Here is a 21,271-nt window from a genome sequence, read left to right on the forward strand (position 1 = left end):
ATTGAAACACTGAACTTATGCCATCACTATGTTATTTGTACATTATTACTAAAGCATCACCAATAAAAAAATCTTGTAATGGGCAAGCTTTGGTATTTGTTGGTCTGCAATATTTTCAGCTTAGTGGGAAGCTCATATAGATTTTGGGCCTTTCTTAGCTGGATGACCATTTGGAATTTCTGAAAATTTCTACTGGAACAATAAGAGAAAACTTCAGTGAGAATTTTTCAGGAGTTATCTGTAAAGCTTTAAAAGGGATAAGTAAAATATTGCGTCTTTTCTAGAAGTTAAGTACATGCTCAGTCAAAAAGGAAGGAGAAAGCTCGTGTGTATAGGGGGCTGAGATGGAGCCAGGCACAGCTGTTGGGGACACAGTGACTTATATTGCCCAACACAATTCATGCCCATAAAATGACACCCCAGTCTCTAACAGTTGCAAGTGATTTGATCAGAGGGATATCCACTAATATGGTGTTACATTAAATTTGAAATGTAGAAGAGCAACAGCAAATGCTGCTGTTACGTGCATCTTTATTTGACATTGCTACATTGAGTAATACTTTCTTTTTTATCTTTTTAAATTCAGATTTTTAGAGAGTCTAGAACCACAGCTTAACATATAAAGGATCATAGAATCATTTGGGTTGGAAGAGACCTTACAGGTCATCTCATTCCAACCCTTGCTATGGAAATTTAGCAGCATGAATTGTGTATTTGTAACATCAGATATGTCATAGATCTGAATAATACACTAATTCACTTTTAGCCACATAGAGCACTTGTTTCAACACCAGTTACCAACATTAGACATATAAAAAATAAAATTATTCTTATGATAAAAAGTTAGCATACGGTATGTTATTAATTACCAACCTACATATAAATAGTTGGGTTTTATGCAGTACTTTGCTCATGGAATTTTTGCAGATGCTCATCAGTACTGAGAATGCAACATACAATAAGGGATTTATTTGGAAAATATACAAGATAAAAGTACTTGCAAACAAGATGAAGCCAGCACTCCACTGCATAAAAACAATTCCAGATTTAGGAGTCTTAACTGCAAAAGCATCCTTGCACCCTGTTAAAATACATGAACAAAAACTATAGAAATTCTCTGCCACCAACTGCAATTTGACTGCAGAATGAGATAAATTAAGAAGGTTGAGGGTTTGTGGGATAGTGGTAGGGTGGGTTTGTTTGGCCTTTCAGGGTTTATTTGTTAAGGTTTTTTAGAAACAAATACTTAAGCAGAAAAAAATTAGAAAGGCTACTTCACAATCCGCATAAGCACATTTAACTTAAATTTCTATGGAAAGACACAATCCCCCTTTTTTTCCTGCACTTCAGTTCCTGCATTATGTTGGCTCTACAGACACATCATTTTCTAGAAAGTGAAACAACCTGCCAGACTCCTGATTTGGCAAGTTTGCTTTCAGACAGATCAATGAGATAATCCAACCTACCCCACAACTGCATGATCACTAGAAGCAATAGGAGTAAGGAAATGACAAAGCCAGAGCTGCGGGGAGGGAGGACCGCCCTTTCCAGAAGCAAAGTCTTAGATCAGCATAAACTTATCAGCAATCCTATCACCAGAGGCTGTAATGATTCACTGCGCTTTCTATTATAGGTTCTTCTACTTTCATGCCATTGTCCTCCCTCAACTCAGATTTCCACTGTCTCAGTGTGACATGGTTTCATAAAGTATTCTACAGTAATCCTGGCTTAAAGTATTCTCCACACACCACCTCCCACTCCCACATCCTCCTCTCCAGGCTCCCAACCCTGGCTCAGCTAAACCCGTTCACCTGCCTCCTGTTAGAGCCTCAAATAGTTGAAGGAACAGCTCAGATTTAAAGACAGCTTCCATGGCAAAGTTTTCTTTTAAGACTGTGTAGTCCGACATGCATTTTACAACGCAACAGAAGAAAAACCACATTTTACTAAATCCCTTTCTTGTCCTGTCGACTAACACGTCTGCTCAAAAAAAGATCCCACAAAAAATGGTCCCAGCGCAGCATCTGAAAGGTCACCCCCTTCTCTTGGATTATTTCTCCTATGGAATAGTACTCCAAGCCCGCTCACTGTGAAGCCAAAGAAACATTTGTACCAACATAGTGCAAGAAGTAACACAGGAGCAGGGCAGTGCTATTTTTGGCAACCATACGATCCTAAGTGCACGTCAGCGCACAACTTCAAGCCAAATCAGACCCTTGATCTGATTCCCACCATATTCGCTGTGCTGTACAGAGAGAACCACTGGAAGAATGAAGAAGGAAGTATCTATCTCCCAGGAACAAGCAACAGGAAGAGATTAATACCTTAGACTGGTACTACTGAGCACACTGTAACTTGAAATTAGAGTTTAATATTTCATATCTGACCAATGGCCTACTTAGTAAAAGCTTAAGTAGGCAGGTGTTTCCTTCTTTTTGCTTTCCAGATTTTCAAGCATCTCTTGCTTTTGAAAGATCTATTTCAATATACACGTAACCAAAGAAACAATGAGGTATATACATTTACATGGGATTCACAAGAATGTATTTGTGCAACAGCTTTGTCTTCAGTGAATAATTATGAAATCAAAGAGAAAAGAGAAAATTTGACTTTTACCACAAAGCAACAGAAGTTACAGGGTAAACAGTTACCAAGCACATGATAAAATCAACACAAAAAGAAGCAGCAAGGGAAGGATAAATCCAAGACACCAGTCTGCTCACGACTTTTCAATTCACTCTCTACCCTACCATACTGAACTTTGTATCTACTAACATCACATTACATCAGTATTAACTGAATGGTATTTTGATTTGATAAGTTTGTTTCATTTTAGATTGAGGTATTTTCACCTTTCTAATCGTGCTTGCTCCCAAGCAAAGATTTTGTCTTTGAAAAATACAGAGAAAGTCTTGAAGTATTTGTGTTCCTGACTGTTGCATTTAAATGCCTAAACTTCAGTTATTCTTTTTTAAAGAAAACATTGCATATACTCCCAATGAATATAAAATCCCTCTTCATATTTCAAATGTGCAGTTATTAGGTTTGCCATGAGCCAGTTTTGTAAACAGGAAAGATTAATGCAATGAACTGTTCCCTTGATTTCTTTTTATTCTTTTCTTCCAAAACAATTCAATTTTTTTGAAGAACAGCAGCACTTAATTTACACACGCATTCATTTTCTTTAGATGTAACTCTATGGATAAGCATTACAAACAAAATGCTATGCCATTATTAAATATAATGGTATGGAATGATATGAATTTACTAATTAAAGTTTTTTTCAAATAATTTCTAACTTGATTTGAATACGGAAATACAGGGCTACAAATGGGCACCGACTTTTTTTTATAAAATAACTGTCTGATTTGCAATTGAAAACTTAAACTGAGGCCGCTCGGACCTTGGGTTAATCGACATGTTAGTCACGGCATTTTTCAGTGATCAAGAACCCAGGTTACACAACCTGCCATGGCAGCGCAGGATATTTATTGTTCTATATCTGCGTGAAGTCCCTGCCTTGTTACTAGCACGGCTGCCTTTTTTTTTTTCCCCTCTCCCACTCCTCCCCCCCGCCCCAAACGTTTCTAAGTATAGTGACAACCTCATCAGGGTTTACTAGTAGCAGCGCAAGCTCAGTGAAAACCTGGGAAATCTAACTGGAAACATGAGAGAGAGCTTTATTTGGCAGTGCTAAAAAAACCTGGGGACAAATGGCTAAGCGGCGGTGGAAGTGCAGGCTGCACAATCAATAGGCAGAGAGCAGGATAGAGGCTCCCTTCGCTGCCGGATCGACAATCGACAGCTGAGAGACTATTTTTTGCAATGGTTGACTAAATATGGTCAGGGAAGAGAGAGGCACAAGAGAGCCTGTTTGCCTGGGAGTGCATGTTTCAAATGCTTAGCTGCCTATAAAGCCGTAACAGTTTTGCTCGTGCCCTCTAAGTGGGAAATACGGTTGGTGACTTCTGTAGTGTGTGTGCGGGAGCCCTGACCTCGCGAGCAGACTTGACCTCTGAAGATGGAAAGTAGCTTCAACACAGACCTGCCTACAGTTAAGCCTGGAAACATAACCTCAAGCAAGAAAAGATGCAGTGCAATATCTAAGGAACTAGAAGAAACCAATATTTGCCGGGGGAGGGGGGAGATGATCGCTATTTTTTTGGTGCCTTTTTCTGATTTTTTTTTTTTTTGGAAGCAACTCCAACTTTTGGGGGCTTGGTTTTGGTCTTTTGTTGGGTTTTTATTTTTCTTTTTGCCTGTGATGATCTTCATCTGACAGTGGGCTAAGTTCACCTTCCCTTGGCTTCCTAGCATCTATCCTTGGAGTCTTAACTCTCAGTCCAGCAGACATAAGGTATAATTTCTATACAACATCATCTGCATTTTAACATTCAAAAGAAAGGAAGAAGGTGCCAATTAGGCACCCATCTTCATGCCTTTTTTTTTTTTCTCTTTTAAGTTTTATCTATTTAAGGTGGTGAGGTACTGTATGCACCGACATTCCCCCCCCCTCCCTTGCCTCCCCCTCCCATGTAACGAAGAGCTGATTCAGCGAATAGAGTGAGAGCACTCAGGATGAGATGGCTGCTGCTGATGTGTCTCTAGGTCATTACCTCTCTTCCAACTGCAAATGCTGCATGATACTAAGCTTACAGGTAACAGAACATCAGGAGACCTGCATTATTCTGCACGTTTAAAGGATGCCTATGACTTTCTGCATGTATATCTTATTTACTAGAATGTTATTTTAATTGTTGTATTAATCCCTCTACTCTGGGAACAGCTTAATTTTGAGTGTGCTAAAGTACCAAGCATTTGTAGTATAAAGAGCAGGTTGAAAGAAAACAACTGTTAGTCCAAATTTCATAGCAAAAAAAGAAAAAAAAAAAAGAAAAAAAAGGAAGAAGCAAAAAAAACCCCCAAATCCCAACTTGCTTAGTAGGCAGAATTCTTTTTAAAGACGATAAACTAATAAATTGCAATCCCATTAACTGGTTGTTAATTTAAGTGAAATATATTCTTATATTCCTATGCACAACTAAAAATGTACAAACTTGAAAAAGAAAACCTAATAAACAGTGTGGTAGTGCACTGCTGAGTTCTCAAATAGGTCTAAGCAAAATTTTCAAGGTGCTTTATATCAGACGTACATGAAAACAGCCTACTTAGAAACTAGAATGTGACTGCTGTGATTCTAATGCTGCATTGCTGATTCTCCTTGTACTACTGTGCTAGCTGCTGCTACACTCTGATTTGCTCTCTATCAGCTGCACTAGGTTTTTTGTCATGAGCTGCAGAAATTCTTACTTCCTCTGCTCTCAGCTTTCCTTACAACTGTTACAGTTACTAATTGTTAAGCTTATTTCAAATTTACCTTCTAATGCTATAGAGATAAAGCTTGCTCTACTGTAACCCAAATCAACTCCTGAAATATGTATAAAGCAACCATAAGCTATATCCGACAGTCCTTCAGAAGTCAAAGCTGTACTGCACATCAAATATTTAACCACTGTTCCAAACCAAGTCGCGCAAAATCTTACAAAACAGGGTTGGGCTTTGTTTCTATTAGGTTTTTTGTTTGGTTTGGGTTGTTTTTTTTAGTTAATTATTTTAGCTGTCAAGGGTGGACAAGACTTTGACTTGAGCAGGTGAGTGCCAGTTTTAAAAATGAGAAAAGCTGCTTGCAGAAGTGTTGAATAGGTATTAGCTTTCACATGTGACCTTCGGCCTAACAATCCAAATCCTGTCACAGCAGTTAGAGGTTGTTTTCTTAATTCAATGTCATCACCTTTACGATAAGCAGGATCACTGGTGACATGTGCTTTTGTGTTTGGCTTGGGCTTTTTGGGGGTTGTTTTGTTTGTTTTCCTTTGCTTTATTTTTTTGTTTTCTTTAGTTTTTTAAACCACTCTGAAATACAATGTAAATAAGTATAAACCTGCAAAGAGTTTGCAGAATAGTGTGCCGGATACAAAAAGCATAGAAGTGGGACTTGGGGTAAGAAAATAAGTTTTTAACTGCTATTTTAGATCAGCCTAAATTTTTCTCTTAGATCAGTCTATATGCTTCCCTTCAGGACACTAGATGCAAACTGTAACCCAGCATGAAAATCGGCTAGAAGATCTGGGAGGAAGCTGAAGATTTTACAGTGGACTACAACTACGAATCCTAAGAACAGACATTGCAAACCTACCAGCGATTCAAGTCTCTACTTAAACACGGTCACCTAGAAGAGCAAGAGGCTGCAAAAATATGGAAAAGCACTTCTAACATCAGTGCCATCCCAAAACAATGAACTATGCCCGGCTTTAAGACACTGTGCAGGTAAATTGCATTGCAAAGTTCAGTTAGCATAGTAAGTTTATTTTCTACCATCAGTTAATCAGAACTGCAGTCCTTCCAAAGAACTGTCAGCCAGTTTTACCTAATGACAGCAAGAAAAACCAGCAAAATACTTTTCAGTTTCATCTGACAGGCAGTCGAGCAACTCTGTGTGTACCTGCTCAGAGTACATACTTCTTTATGTACCCATATGAACATACAATGCTATGGAATGTAAAGAAGTATGTATTTTTGGCAGGCAAGGAACGACCAAGTAAGAGGAAACTAAACAGCTGCTGGAAGAAACAGGTTTCCCTCTTGTTTGAATGACATTCATGTGACAAATTGGCTTGCTAAGGGTCAGCTGGTACTGCCAAAATAACTCTTACTTGTTAATAACAAATCACAAAATATTAAGTGACTATAGAAGTGGGAAGGAAGAATTGTTAACAGCTGATAAGCAGAATATTAGTTGCAAACAGAATTCAAAGCAAGGCTGGAAATGAAACCTTGAAATGCACCAAATAAGACTGCAGCATAGCTGCAAAATTCATCATTACCAGCACTCCTCACTCCACAGATTTTAAACTAAAATTCAAAGCCTGGTTATCAAAATGTATCTCATAAAAATGAGCCACTGTTCTAGTAATCACAGCCTGTTCTGTATACTTCAGATGTTGGTACTTAAATCAGCATCTGCCATAGAATATTTAATCCACAGGTTGCAACTGAGACAAGTATTAAGAGCTAAGGAATTACAGGTGTGATCTAGAGAAAATGATAGCCATAATAACTGACTGTAACTTCTGCAATTTAATAAGACTTAAGTTAGAATTTTCTCCCAATCAGCACTTATTATGCTCACTGAGCTCTTCGATACAAAGTGCAGTGTCAGGTTTATGCACAGAAAGTGACAATACAGAGATTTCTAGGCCAGAGTTGCTAGTCAGCGGATTAAAACTATTGACAGATTCCTAAATGAAAACACAAATGACAACTACAGTCTAAAAGGTAAGTTATCTTAAATAATATTTTCAAATAAGCGGAATTTATTTTAAATCCAAATTTAAGAAAATTGGCCATAAAAAACCAACATTCTAGCACTCAAAAAAATTTAAGAACTACAGGAGAAACAGTTCCACAACAGCTTCAAGTACTAAAAGTGATATTAATTAAAATACACTGGTGCATACCATTCCTAAGTAAAGATACTCAACATCAAATTCAGGAACAAGAGAAAAACGTGAGGAAAGAACTCCCCATTCAATCCAGCCATTTCTATTCATGACAGCAAACCTCTAAAACCACTTATTAAATAGGATATGTCCATGATAAATAGGCACATTTGGCCCAGATTAAAGATTCTAACAGTAGCCCTTTGCTTACTAAGATGTCTGTGAGGAAAAAAAACCCAAACAAACAAGAAAAAATAAACAAAGGCAACGCACGATTTTTCGATGGAGAACATATTTTTAAATACTCATATAATTCTCAAATAGCCGATAATATACATAGCCTGGTATTTTTAACACCTGAAATTATATATTAATACATACACAAGAAGAAATATTATCTTACCTGCTTAAGAAAGCAAAGTTTCAATATTTGTTTTAAGCTCTTTCTCTTACCAGTAGATATTTTGACACGAAGGCTACAGTATCTTAACATCTAAATTAAAACCTGGTTTATAGTGGGAAACAAATCAAATTGCAGTAGCTTTTCTGAATAAAGGAACGCTACCTAGCTTGATCATGCTCACAGAAGCAATTTGATTTAACAGCTTCACTGAGGGGTTAATTGCTAGGCATTTTCTTCTTTACCCGAAGAATTACTGCACTCAGCTCCAATCGATTTAGCTTCCACTATATACTGGGACAGATTTTTTTAACAGCTTTAATTAATCTGAAAGGTTTTTGGTAACAATTTATCATACTGTGTTCTGCCCTGTATAACATGCAATGTTATTCTGACACAAAATGACAGTTCAGAGTGATACAAAAGTTAAAATTATATGTTGACATTGCTTCCTGCTAGTTCACGTTAGCATATCTCTAAGAATACATACCCAGTCACTCTAAAATGTCACATCCATCACTTAGATCAGCTGTTCAATTTTAACCGAGCACACGTTGAACTTTGGGCATCTGCTGACACAGTTGTAACTCAAACATTTCAACTGTGTGACTGACAGGGATAACAGATGCTGACATTATCAAATGCTACACAGCTCTTTTTCCACAGCCGTTTTTTGTCCCGATATGGCCAGTACATGAAGCTGTATTGCCATCCAAAAGCACACTTGAGCAGCTGTATCTGTAAAACAGTTCCTCTATAACTGGTAAAAATAGAAACTCATTTTATAGCCATCTTGATGCTTAAGTCCAAGCGACACACCTGCTACGTTTCTATTAGGATACACGGTGTTGGGAATATATTTACATAAATCTTCTCACCATCATCAAACTATGTAACTAACAGATGTAGACTACCCTTGACATACTCATTACTAGGGAATGGTTTCAACTAAGGTTGTCCCCTACTTTCCACTGCAGTCAAAGCTCAGAAAGAATTCAGTATGGCATAAAAAAAGGTATGTGAGCTTGCACAATTGTTAAGGATCTTAATTTAGAAGAAATCAGATGCAACCCCAGATAAATCTTTAAAAGCTGTGCTTTTCTTGCATTAAGTGGTTTTACATATACTATCAGGGTAAAAAAAATTAAATCTATCCTGCTATATTATATAGTCATTCCTAAAAAGTTAATACTAACCAGAGATATAGCAATGGAATTGAAAGCACTTGGCATTTATATTTGTGCTAACCAACTACAGCATAAAAGCAGCTGCAAAAGGGAACCTGCCAGAAAATGAATGAGGGGGGGGAAGGAGGGTGACAAGGAAACTGAAATGTTCTTCCCCAGTAAAGTTTAACATAAAGAAGTAAGGGAGCTCTAAATGATGGAAATTTTAAGACTACAGTTTCTAATCTATTCTCATATTTGATTAAACTAGACAGAAAAAGTTAAAACTGTAACTGTGATTTTACTTGAGACTCATCCAAAGATCCTCAAGGAAATACTCAAGGACAGTACAAATCTGTACAGACCTTTCTGGCATTACAGCTTTTAATTGTGCTGTCTCCAAATCAGGAAATCGTTAAAAATTTGCATTGACAAGAAACAAATTTTATAACACAGAAGAAAGCCGCGTGTTCTTAGTGCACTGCTCATGTGCTTTAAAATGTGTTACTGAATTATAAGCTTCCTGCACTCCAATGCTTTGCTAAAGCTGGTAAAATGGAACCAAATCACCTCTTCAATGGATTTGGTCCCCTTCAACCAGCTGTAGCTATGCATTGATCACTACAGGATACCTCGTGTTTTTAAAAATGCACAAGAAACCTGCTCAGAGCAACCGCAGTCCAGCCCAGCTTCTAGGGAGCCTGAAGAGAGAAAGTAACCAGGAGTGTAGCAAATTGTGTATTCCAAAATTTCAAGTTTGTATTTGTGAATAAATAGCTACCGGTGTTTAACATTTTGTCCATATGCAGTGAAAATCATCTCTTACAACATTTATAAAGAAGATAGGTAACAGTGAAATAAACATTTCCCCATGATTTATTGTCTCTTGTATTATTCCTCAAGTCTGATGCCCTTTCTAGCAGAACTGATCAAAAAACACAAAAGAAAATAGTACTGGTAGGGCAGATTTACTTTCTGGGCACCCCTCTCCCCTTTTTTTCTTTGCACAAGGAAGGAAACTCCATAGGGCAGGAACTGTATTTGCCATTTTGTATCTGTCGGGCACGTTATTTACTATTTAAAGATAATAAATTTGTCACTGACCTCAACAGCTACAGGCTAATCTGCCATCTAATAATAGGTCTGCTCATGGAGATTATATTCTTCCTCCAAACTAACTTGAACAAAAGTATTCTTCCAAAGCATTTTCTGACATAATACTTTAATAAGAGGTTTTAAAAACAGGCTCTCTTTATGCTCAGCTTCAACTAAGCTTAACCTACACTTACTGTCAGAACTGCAAATACAAAAGCGAAAAACCACTTTGACTGGTTTAGAAAATAATTGTACCACTCTCATTACCTCAGAACTTGTCGCTCTGAGGACCTCCATCACAGCCCCGGAGTCCTGCAGACACTTCCTGAAGACACTCATTAACACTCTGTTGAAGTGAGAACCCCCACCTCTCAATTAAATTGCTACAGTTAGAAATTTCACTGCCAACCTGTTCAAACCATCTGCAAATCGAAAAACAAATGGAGATCTTTTAAATATTAAAAAAACCGTGGAGAAAAACTATGACTATTTTAAATTACAATCTCCTGCTTGCCAGTTTATGAACTTAAAGATGACATACTTGCTACTGGAGAGCAATACATGAAATCTGTATCTTACTCCAGGACTTTAATTTTTTTTATTTCAAGTCCAGCAGAATTTATTGCTCTGAAGAACTAATCACACGCATGTGTGAAGTCAGGTCAGCTCCAAGAGCAGCCTCTATTTAAGACGCTAGCTGCAGAGTGAATAAAGCTCTCTTCACAAGATACAATGCAAATCTAAAACTAACTGGGGCAACGGATATAAAATACGCCTACACTTCACAGTCATGTCTTCAGCTCAAAAATCTGAAGTCACAGGTATGCGAACAGATCAAACACAAGCAAGAGATGATAACATGGCAAAAATAACCAATCTGTACAGTATCTTCAAATTTTACTCTTTTTTCTGTCTGAAAAAAAATTTCATTAACACTGAAGAGGCAAAGTCTGCCAAGCTTTGAGGCTCACAGTACTTTGAAAACAAAGTCCAAAATAAATGCACTTTTAATATGACTGACTCAGTTAAAAATCACAAACAAGAAACCATGTATAAAAGTTTAACTTCCCCACACATAATTTAAAATTTCTTAACAGCTCTATCTCCTATGCACACGTTTAAAGCTACCTACAGCATAAAGTAATATCCATTCTACATTTCAACATTATACATCAGCACAAAAACCCAGAAGTTCTCTTTCTGTACCAATTCAAAAGATACAAAGAGGAGCAAAACATGAAAAGAAGAAATATGCTGCTAAGAATAGGAATGCTGTCTGAAACACACTGTACCTTGACTTGTGGAAAACACAGCCAAACTTGCCATGGAAGATAAAGTGCTGAGAAAATCTACACTATTTGACATAAATCACTATTTTTCTTACAACGTTTATCCAATATTCAAACATTTAAAAGAGAATGCATTTGATTTCATATGAAAATTAAAAACTTTGGAATGTTCTTCTCAGTACAATTTGTAGGTTTTTTCCTTGGGACATTTATCTCTCTATTATTTATAAAGGTCAGAATTCAAGAAACAAGAGGTTTTCCTCTGAAAATGAAATTGGTTGCAAATACCTATTTGACATCAACTAGAAAAAATACTATAGAAATCTATCTCCATTTATTGTGGTACCCATGCACTTAACACATGCATTTATTTTATTATCCTCAAAAAGGAAGATGTATGTCAACTTCATTATTTCTTGCGTACATAGCACATTTTTTATTTTTAGAACTATAGCTATGCACACAAATGCATACACATTTATATACACATACAAATATGTGTTCAACTTTTATAAAACAATATAGAAATTACATAATATAGCTATATATTTGAATATAAGGGGACTTTAGTGCACTGTATTAATATAAGGCACCACATCCTGAAGCCACAAATCTCCAGTTTAGCTGGAGCAGGGAAGCTTAAATGAGGAAAGACAGGTCTTTAAGTAAGGTTTCAAGCAGCACCTATTACGTACTGTTTACGTACAGCAGCAACAAGCTAAAGATGAGGGGGTTATTTTTAACAGTGTTTTAAATAGCTTGTGCTTAGTACATTTAACAGATCAGTAATAGCCATTGTTCTACATCAGATTAAAAAACAAAGTGGAAATATAAAAACTTTGGTTTCATTCAGAAACTGGCAAATGGCACAACTACAAAATCAGAGGTAAAACAAATGAGTATCACTGAAGTCTTGAGGAATATAAAACTCAGCTCCTAGATGAATGAAACTATTATGACAATTTTTGGCCAGGGGGGAGAAATCAAAATAGACTTATTTTGGTTTCACTTTCAATCATTTCTTCCCAGGCTGATGGGTAAAATATTTAATGCTGTGAGCATTAGATATTTTAGATAAAACTACTCCTTCTGCGATGGGAGAAAAAAATTCCTTTTCAGCATGCTTAAGCAGTGCTCAGATGCAACTGCAACAAAAAAAGAATATTAAGTATCTGTTTTAGATTCAAGTGAAACCCCCATGGAGGGAACCCACACAGCATTCAAATCAATAATACTGGGAACATTTTCCAATACTTCCAATAAAAACTTTTGTAAAGGAGGGCAGATTCTGGTTAAAACTGCAATGTATCTCACATGCTACCAACCATCAAACTGACCCAGTCTGAACTACAGCTTGGATTCTTCCATCAAAGGAATGATCTGTCACTCTTAAAGCATTGACCCACAGAAAAATCACCAGCACATGCCTATAAAAAACCCCATTTTTTCTCCATACATTTTCCCTGAATCTCATCTTGAGATTATGGTCACACAAACCAACTACCACAAGAGCTGAGGAAAAGCACTGCAGGGAAAAAAACTAACAAAAAATACCCTACCAAGGTAACTGAGACAGGAAACAGTGCTCCTGGCTAATGCTGTTATATAAGTAAGGAAGAATTCACTTTAAAGGAAGAAGTTACCAAGTCAGACTTGAAAGAATTGTCTTCTGAATGCCTAAAATAAGCTCCCTTCACTTGGTCCTTGACATGATCTTTTAAAGACCTTTATGAGTACTGTACAAAATGGTAAACATTTATTCATCCTATCAACACTTCCAACCACTACTTTTACCTCATGAAATTATTCCATTCCACAAACATAGTTAATTAATTACCTTTACTTTTTAACCATCAGTCTTGACAGCTATGTTCTAAGAGACTGACCTAAATTTTAATCCCATATATTAATAATGGATGGAATTTATACAAATTTACAGCCTTATTTCTCCAACTTCTCTCAACTGAAAAGCCAAATTTAGTAGTAAACAAGCAAACACACGCAACACTTCTTTTGTGTCAACTATACTGAATATCACCCCAGGACAAAGTATTACTTGGGTCCTGTTAGCATGACAACTTTGAAAAACACCATTTATGCACAGTGTAATAAAGAATCAGCAACACATCTTTTCTTTAAAGTTCTATCTATGCAGTAGTTTTCAAAAGCTATCTTAACTGAAAATTGAATGCAGACATATAGAATGCAGCTAGTATAAAACAAACTATGCCTTAAAATGAATTTTTTCAGTTGAGCTGCTCCATAAAAGCTGAAATATAAAATTCCTTCCAGATATACTTCTATGAAAATATAAATAACTGTTTCATACACTGACAAATACAATCTAATGCAACAATCCTAAGGGTGCTTTAGAACTGTATGGTTTACTTAGTAATTATCCACAAATAAGTATGTGTTAAAAAATTCAAATCCCTTTATCAATCCCAGTGTTCAAGAAGGGAAACCTAGCAGTATTCACTGTTTTTATCCCATGTCAAGATTCCATCTTCAAGATCTTACTAACTTATCAAACTTTTATTGGCAAAGTTTTACAGCCATAACAGGAAATTTCTCAGGAACTTGGAGTTATCTGAATACAGCAATAAACTGAGCAGACTCCTACCTTCATTCTAGTAAGGGTTTCCAAGCATTAGAAAGACGCATAGCTAAGCAACATCAACATTTAAAAAAATACAACCACAAGCAGATTTAAGGATCTTCTGAAAGAATACCACAGTTTTACCCTTATGTACACTTGTTGTCCCTTTACATCTGATAAAAAATATCTTTAAAAAGAAATCTGTACCTAGGGTTTCCTCTTAGTGCAGCATGGTGAAGAGCATTAAACCCATTGTTGTTGGTGATAGTAACATCTGCTCCAGCTTCTAAGAGTACAGCAAGGATATCATCACGCTTTTTACTTATTGCATCATGAAGTGGAGTGTCTCCTTCAGAATCCTAAAACAAAAAACAATTGACATCAATTTTTGCATGCATCCACATTAAAAAGATGCTAAAGTATCACTAGGAAAACTGACTACACAAACACAAAGCAGCTCCTCCACAGCTGAGTGTTGCTACACTGCAGAGTGCCGAGCAAGCTGCTTCTCGTCTTGCTCCAGTTTCACAAATGCTTCAGTAGGAAACTCCACCCTGAGCTCCACCATTGTACAGCCACACTACAGCCAGAACTATGCTTTGCATCCCATAGTACTGAAGACATTGGGGTAGATAATGACTTCTCTATGCTTCTTATCCAGGTGGAGTTGATGCCCAAATTACAATTTATGAGTAACAGGACAGCAACAAAAACTAACATGAGAGAGGAAAGACTAGTCAGGCAGAAAGAGGCATGGAATTTTGAGTAATAAATGCTAAGTTTAGCCAGCAATTAACCATGTACAAGACAATACCAAAATGACAGTGTGAAATTAAAGCATAGGCAAATCAAACTAAAACGCAATCCAGGTACTCAAAGTAGGCATATCTGTTGTTTTAACTGAAGCGTATCGTTTTCCACGAAGCAAAAGCCAATGTCATAAAGCAATATTAAGCTTTTAACTTGCTATGGTTAATACTAGATCTTATTACACAAAGTACATGGTAATACTTGACTACACAACTGAACAGGCAAAGAATTTATACTTTTAGCTTGATGTTTTATTTTTCAAATATCCCAAATAAGGAAAAAATACTTTTTACTGCTAGAAGCATTTTGTTCATTACTTATTGAAGGACTCAAATGGCTGGACTGAAGAGACATGCCTGCGACTAACAGCGAGAAAACACATCCATTCAAGCTTATTTGGAGGTACATAGGCAAAATCTCCAGATTTATGCCTCCAGTAAAATTCTTGCACCATATAAGTCAGGAAGTCTTTTGTTACCAACACTGACTCAACTGCAAGCTGACTAACACATAAACCAAACATTTTAGCAATATGCTAGTACAAAAACAGATCTCTACAGTGAGAATCAAAAACTGCCAAACAAAAAGTGCCAGAATACGGAAACCAGTGTGAACCAATTTGCCGGAACTAAATCATGTATCTTTTATTTGGTTTAATTGATACTTCCTGAATTTCCTGTTTATAAACTAATATATGTTTCCACTTACACAGTGATGAGGCCACAGTAGTAGAGCGCTGGCCAGTTAAGTTCCAGTCATGCCTCAGTCTTACTCCCCATGGCTCTCACTGACAAAATCAATCACCTACTCAAATTTGCACATTGCAGTTCCTCAGCACACATGCTGAATCTGATAGTTCATTGTTTTTCAATAGCAATTATATTTCTCAGACAGAGCATCCTTGCATCATTCTACTGACTTTTTCAACTGAACCAAAATTCTGTCATTTAAACTCCGGCAAATCCACTTTAGCTACCCATATGTTCCTATGTGACTTACAGTCACCCTTTACTGGTTGCAGCACATCAGATTCCTTATTATACCTACTGTTCAACAAATACTAAACAGGATCTGGATGGACGTAACAGCTCAACCTCAGTGAGATCAAGACAATACCTTAAGAGTCAGGTAGAAGGAGATAAATAATCGCTACGCTCACTAATTTCAAAAAAGTTTTTGTTAATCTTCTTTTATGTGGATATATTACTCAAAAAAACCTAATCATTGACACGGCAAAACAAAGAGGTAATGTCTTATTACTGCATGTCTTGATTGCCCAAGCCACTGCAGCTTTTTCTGATGCAAATCTCTTAAAACTTACCCATTCTCATTTGTTTTACTAATGCAGTTCATGCAGATGCATTCAGCAGTGTGGATACCTGCTTATCAGCTAGCACATTTCCACACTACCTTCTAAACAGGACATTGCTCTTATGCTACTGGTTCCATCATCTTCATCACAGATGAAATTCCCTGTGAAATTATGGTACTTGAGGTCCTACGCATGAGGACTTTCTAGATTAAAAACTGTATATTCGAAAGTGAATCTGACTAAATAGTTCTATCAATGATAGATCTATTTGGGGAAAAAAATAAAAGCTTTCTTTTATCAAAACATTCCACAGTATCATCAGCCTGCTAAACTGTAGCTCATAGAAGGAGCACAGAGTTGTAGGTTCAATATAGGAGTAATTAATCAGGAAGGAAAAGTTAGCAATTAGAAATAACTACAGATTGTGAAAATACCAATTAGTATCAATTGTCTGGAATAAATCAGGTGTCAATCTAGCTGTCAAGAAAACAGACTTAATAGCATTTTTCTTACAGCTGATCACCTGGTGAGGTAAAGGTTGAGACAGACAACTTCACAATGTCTGTTCCTTTCAATCCCATTTTCCATAATTTTTCTATCACCTACATGCAGCAAATCATACAATTCAGTAGCTGAGAAGTGACCCTACTTTAAAATTTACTTTACCTGGAGACTGGGGTGGCAGCCAAAGTCCAGTAAAGTCTTGACAACCTGCAGATGACCTTTGTTGACAGCAATATGGAGCGGAGTCTGCCTGCGCTTGTTGCGAGCGTTTAAATCTGCGCTGCCTCGGTGCAAAACCTCAATCACAGCACCCTCATCACCAAAGGCTGCGTGATGGACAGCCCTGTCTCCATCCTTATCCTAGAGTGGAAACATTCATTTAATCCAATATATTTCACATTTCCTTTGCATTTAAACAAGAACAGTATTTCAACTAACAACTGTCTGTATTTGATGTAATGAGAAAAATGAGACTACCACAACACCATTAAAATACCAAATTAAATAGTTGCTCAAACTGTAGCAATAGAGGATGAAGAATCAGTTCATCTACAAACATACACATTCTACAACACACAATACTCTACAGCAAACACAACTATTGTCCTGAATCTTTGTGTGATTTATCAAACTCAAATGGCTTCATTTGGGTTTCTACCACAAAACAACCACTGTCAAGAAAAAACCCAAAACAAAAGAACTGAAAAACCCACAAACAAAATCTGATACCCAAACAGTATAACACTTAACATCCTAGGGTAGTTCTTCCTGTAACCTAGAAAGTGTTACAAGTTCCAAACTATAGTGCAAGACATGAGTATTTCCTTGTTCATACAATTAGGTTAGTATTTTTTAGGATTTATTATGTGTCTTGGTTTTCTCTTAATAAACCTTTTCCATAGGAAATTTGTGACTGATGCTGACATTAACAAGAAGTTCTGATTCTGTGTTGATGAGTCACAGTGTTAAAATTCTGATTCAGTTTGTTTCAGTTTCACCCAAACTGAAAATTAAAATGTGAACGTCAAATATGTCAGTTTAGGCTATTTTACCATTCATAAAATTTGACTGTAAAACATGAAACATTTCAAAATATCAATCAAGTGATTTCAGCATTAATGACAGCATACAAAAGATAGAAGTAAAACGGAAGTTATACATGATGAAATAAGCTAGTTTCTAACCGAGTATTTGTACATAGTTTAAGATAACCGTGCATCTGTAGGATTCAATTTTGAAAACAGAGAAACACTGAAAATTGTAAAATAAAATCATGACTGATCGAGGGCTCACTGCCTCTCCTGAGCAAGCTTAAATTTCTCATCACTTTGCTTCTTCAGCAACATCTTTCAAAAGTTTTTTTTATTATATATAACATATTTCTAGTATATTCTAAACCAATGCAAAAATTAATAGCTCTTAGCATAAACTGTATTTGCACAATGATACTAATTACAGCATTTTAAATGGTGGAAGAAGACTTAACCTCTAACTATCAAATGTACCTTTTTGAAAATATGGATATGGTTTTCAAGATAGGGTCAGGATACTAAATAGTAGTTTCAACAGCTTTTGAAAAGATACTTTTATTCCTTCCAAATCAACTCATGCTACCAAGTTGCCTTCTCAGATCACAGGATTCCTTGTCGAGCTCCTCTAACATGAAGGAACTGTCAAAAGAAGCCGAAGCTTGCCCATTTGGAAGGGGAAAGGATCAGAAAGGAGACCTTCTCTGTATTTTTCATCTGGTTATAAGGATCATTTGTGAGGCAAACCTTATCTAGAGTGTGCCAGTAGTCCTACGCTGCCACAAGATTTGTATTTACAGAGCACTTGGTTTCATAGAGGCATGGTAATTTGTCTTTTCATATTTGCAATCTGAAAAGTACACCAAGATATTTATTGATGAAACCTCATTTAATTACTAAATGTTTTAGTTTTACCATATTTCAATTTTGAGACACAACTGCCTGATTTTATAAAGTCTTAATGTATAGAATTCCTACTTTAATGACCAGAGGTCCAAGATCAGGCAGGCCTTTTTTTAGCTCAGCATCAAGACAAATCATCTCAGGAACTAAATCCTACCCAGGAGCAATAACTCATCTAGAAAAAGCTGTCAGCTAGTAAATCCTCCATCCTTAAGACTTACATTTAGATTTAAATATTAAAAGCACTACATCTCTATACATTCCAGCAGTATAATATTGTCAGTACTGTTAATATAGTCACTGACAACCATTCATGTCTGCAGCCTAGAAGGTTACATATTTTTACTATGCATTATCTACATCAGGTTTTTGAGCTATGTCAATAACCAACCAACTGTTCTCTGACTAAACAGAGGCCACTTGTAGTCTACATCAAGACATCAGAGAAAAACACAGGAGACAACGAGGATATTCCCAGAAAATGTCACCATGAACGTATATACTCTGCAGTAATGACTCTAAGTGTAAAATTATCCCACTCAGCTATAAAGCAAGGAAAGTAAGGAATTTTATCCATTGCTTCCATGCCTCAGACCACAACAGTGAAATAAATGGGGTGGGTCTGCTCAATCTTTGCATTTTATAAACATTATATTATTATATAATTATATAAATATATATAATTATATATTTATATGTTTCTAAATATTATATACATAAATATTGATAAACAGCCTACATTTTTTAAAGCCTGAAAAATATAACTACTAACCTATTAATATTTTGAAAATTATTAATATTATAATAACCAAGGCAATTATATAATCAAGGGGGAATACCATCTTCACTTAAGCAACACAGTTATGTGAAGCCAGCTTCAAAAGTCAAGTAAAATCCCTAACAATTTTTTATGCTAGTGTGATGGTGTTTCTGAAGCCTGAGCAAACATGAAACTCTTCACAATTCTAGTGGCTAGCAGATTACCAGGTGTATTGTCTTCAAACAGTTTAAGTAGTATTTCCACCTACCTCTTTAATGCTTCTAACCTTCCCTTTAGTCCACCACTCGATTAACATGGCAGCTCTCAACACCGCAGTACTGACGAGAAGCTAATTTTAGACTAATTTCAACAGTATTTACTTTGTACTGAGTGAAAGCACCACTTCTAACATGGAGTTACCACACAGAAATCAGACCACAGGAAGTATGTATTGCATCAATCTAAGCCATATTTAGAATCTAGCATGAAACCTCTGTAAATTAATGGTGTATCTGTAAACACAAAATTTTAATTCCAAGAATTACATTGCCTCATTAATGCTTTAACATTCTATAACTTCTGTATAACAAATACAATAAAATGTTAGATGCCCAAGCATGTGCAGTTATTTTTCTGTTACGCAAACATCTGGGTGCACAATTAATTTCTCAGCATCTTACTAGGCTTCAGTTTTTATTCTTAATAAATCAAATTTAACAGATCCATCTCGTGCCTCACAAAATGACAAATGGTTCAATATCAGTGCATTCTGTGAAAATAATTAAGTAAAAATCAATTCAAAATGCAAATATCCCAGTATGCTGACAGGCAATTCTCACGAACAATTATTTTAAAAAACCTAAACAAGAGACACCCTTCCATTTCAGTGAAAAAATAGGTTTCTACCCAAAGATACTGCTATTACTTTCTGCTTGAACTTCTTTTAGTTAAGAACTGGAAAACTTCTTCTAACTGAACTTTGTGTATATAAGAATCAGGGCAAGCATCTGAAGTTGGAGATGCAGCATCTGACATTTTTTCCCCTCAATGCCACAGAAAGAGTTCCTACTACATTCTACTGTTGAAATGAAACCAAAGGAAAGAAAGAAGGGAATAAGGGGCTTCATTGCATACCAGCTTACATAGCTCTATTATGTTAGTTGGTTTATTTCATTTAATAAGAAGTGTTAAAGAATTAGATATTGACCCTTTATAATACTGTTAGTAGTGATGACTTGAGAGGCCACCTAGAACAGGGGCTAGACAGTGTTAAAAGAATGAAGTAGGAACTTTTTACAAGGCTTTCAAAGCATACACCTTGAGCAGTACAAGAACCTGGCAGTGGTTCCATCCAAGAGGGACGGCAGGTCACTTAAGGCATCATTATGAGTATAATTTGAGTACACAATCACAGTACTAAAAGCAGTTTTTCACTTTGGCATTTGAAAAGAAGGTAAGTAGAGTAGAATTGTCATGCATGTAACAAAATTTAAGGACCACAAAGCATATTTTGAAATGTTTAGGATACCTCTGCTTCTACATCCACGTTCTGTTTCAGAAGCAACTTCAAAATGTCGACATGGCCGTTCTGGCTTGCAGCTTGCATAGCTGTGTGTCCAGCACATTGCCCATTCACCTGGAATGCCAACACTTGAAGGTGAGTTTCAAGACATAGACACACACGCACCTGTGAGGCTGTTTTAGCAGCAGAAAACTTAAAGCAACAGCGCACGTACAATCAAATGAACAATTTTAAGATGCCTTCTTAGCATATATAGACCTCTTAGTTCTTCTCTATTTCATTTCTATATTAGCTAGACTGAAGGAAAGAGGAAGAAATGGATTTAAAACAAACATTAATGATACTTGGATTAAAAACACTCATCTTCGGGTGATTCCTGTAAAG

The 21,271-nt window shown here is 36.3% G+C and overlaps 1 protein-coding gene and 1 long non-coding RNA gene across 5 annotated transcripts in view; one reads left to right on the plus strand and one right to left on the minus strand.

Moving 5' to 3' along the window:
• The window catches only part of MIB1 (MIB E3 ubiquitin protein ligase 1), a 76,863-nt gene that overhangs the window by 29,658 nt on the left and 25,934 nt on the right, over window positions 1-21,271 (minus strand). For all 3 annotated transcript variants that reach the window (XM_040085056.2, XM_040085048.2, XM_040085039.2), the window contains exons 10-12: window positions 20,894-21,001; window positions 16,837-17,034; window positions 14,256-14,407 (exon numbers count right to left, since the gene is read on the minus strand). In XM_040085056.2, the coding sequence (XP_039940990.1) occupies window positions 14,256-14,407; window positions 16,837-17,034; window positions 20,894-21,001 (458 nt within the window). The remainder of the gene's footprint in view (window positions 1-14,255; window positions 14,408-16,836; window positions 17,035-20,893; window positions 21,002-21,271) is intronic.
• On the plus strand, window positions 4,002-9,940 carry LOC120762556 (uncharacterized). Of its 2 annotated transcripts, XR_005703921.2 has the most exons (3): window positions 4,002-4,357; window positions 4,463-4,658; window positions 6,080-9,940. It is a non-coding gene; the product is annotated as an uncharacterized LOC120762556 (long non-coding RNA). The 2 variants fall into 2 exon arrangements; XR_005703920.2 differs by lacking the exon at window positions 4,463-4,658.

Source organism: Hirundo rustica, chromosome 1 (assembly GCF_015227805.2).
Source record: "Hirundo rustica isolate bHirRus1 chromosome 1, bHirRus1.pri.v3, whole genome shotgun sequence".
NCBI classification, from domain to species: domain Eukaryota; kingdom Metazoa; phylum Chordata; class Aves; order Passeriformes; family Hirundinidae; genus Hirundo; species Hirundo rustica.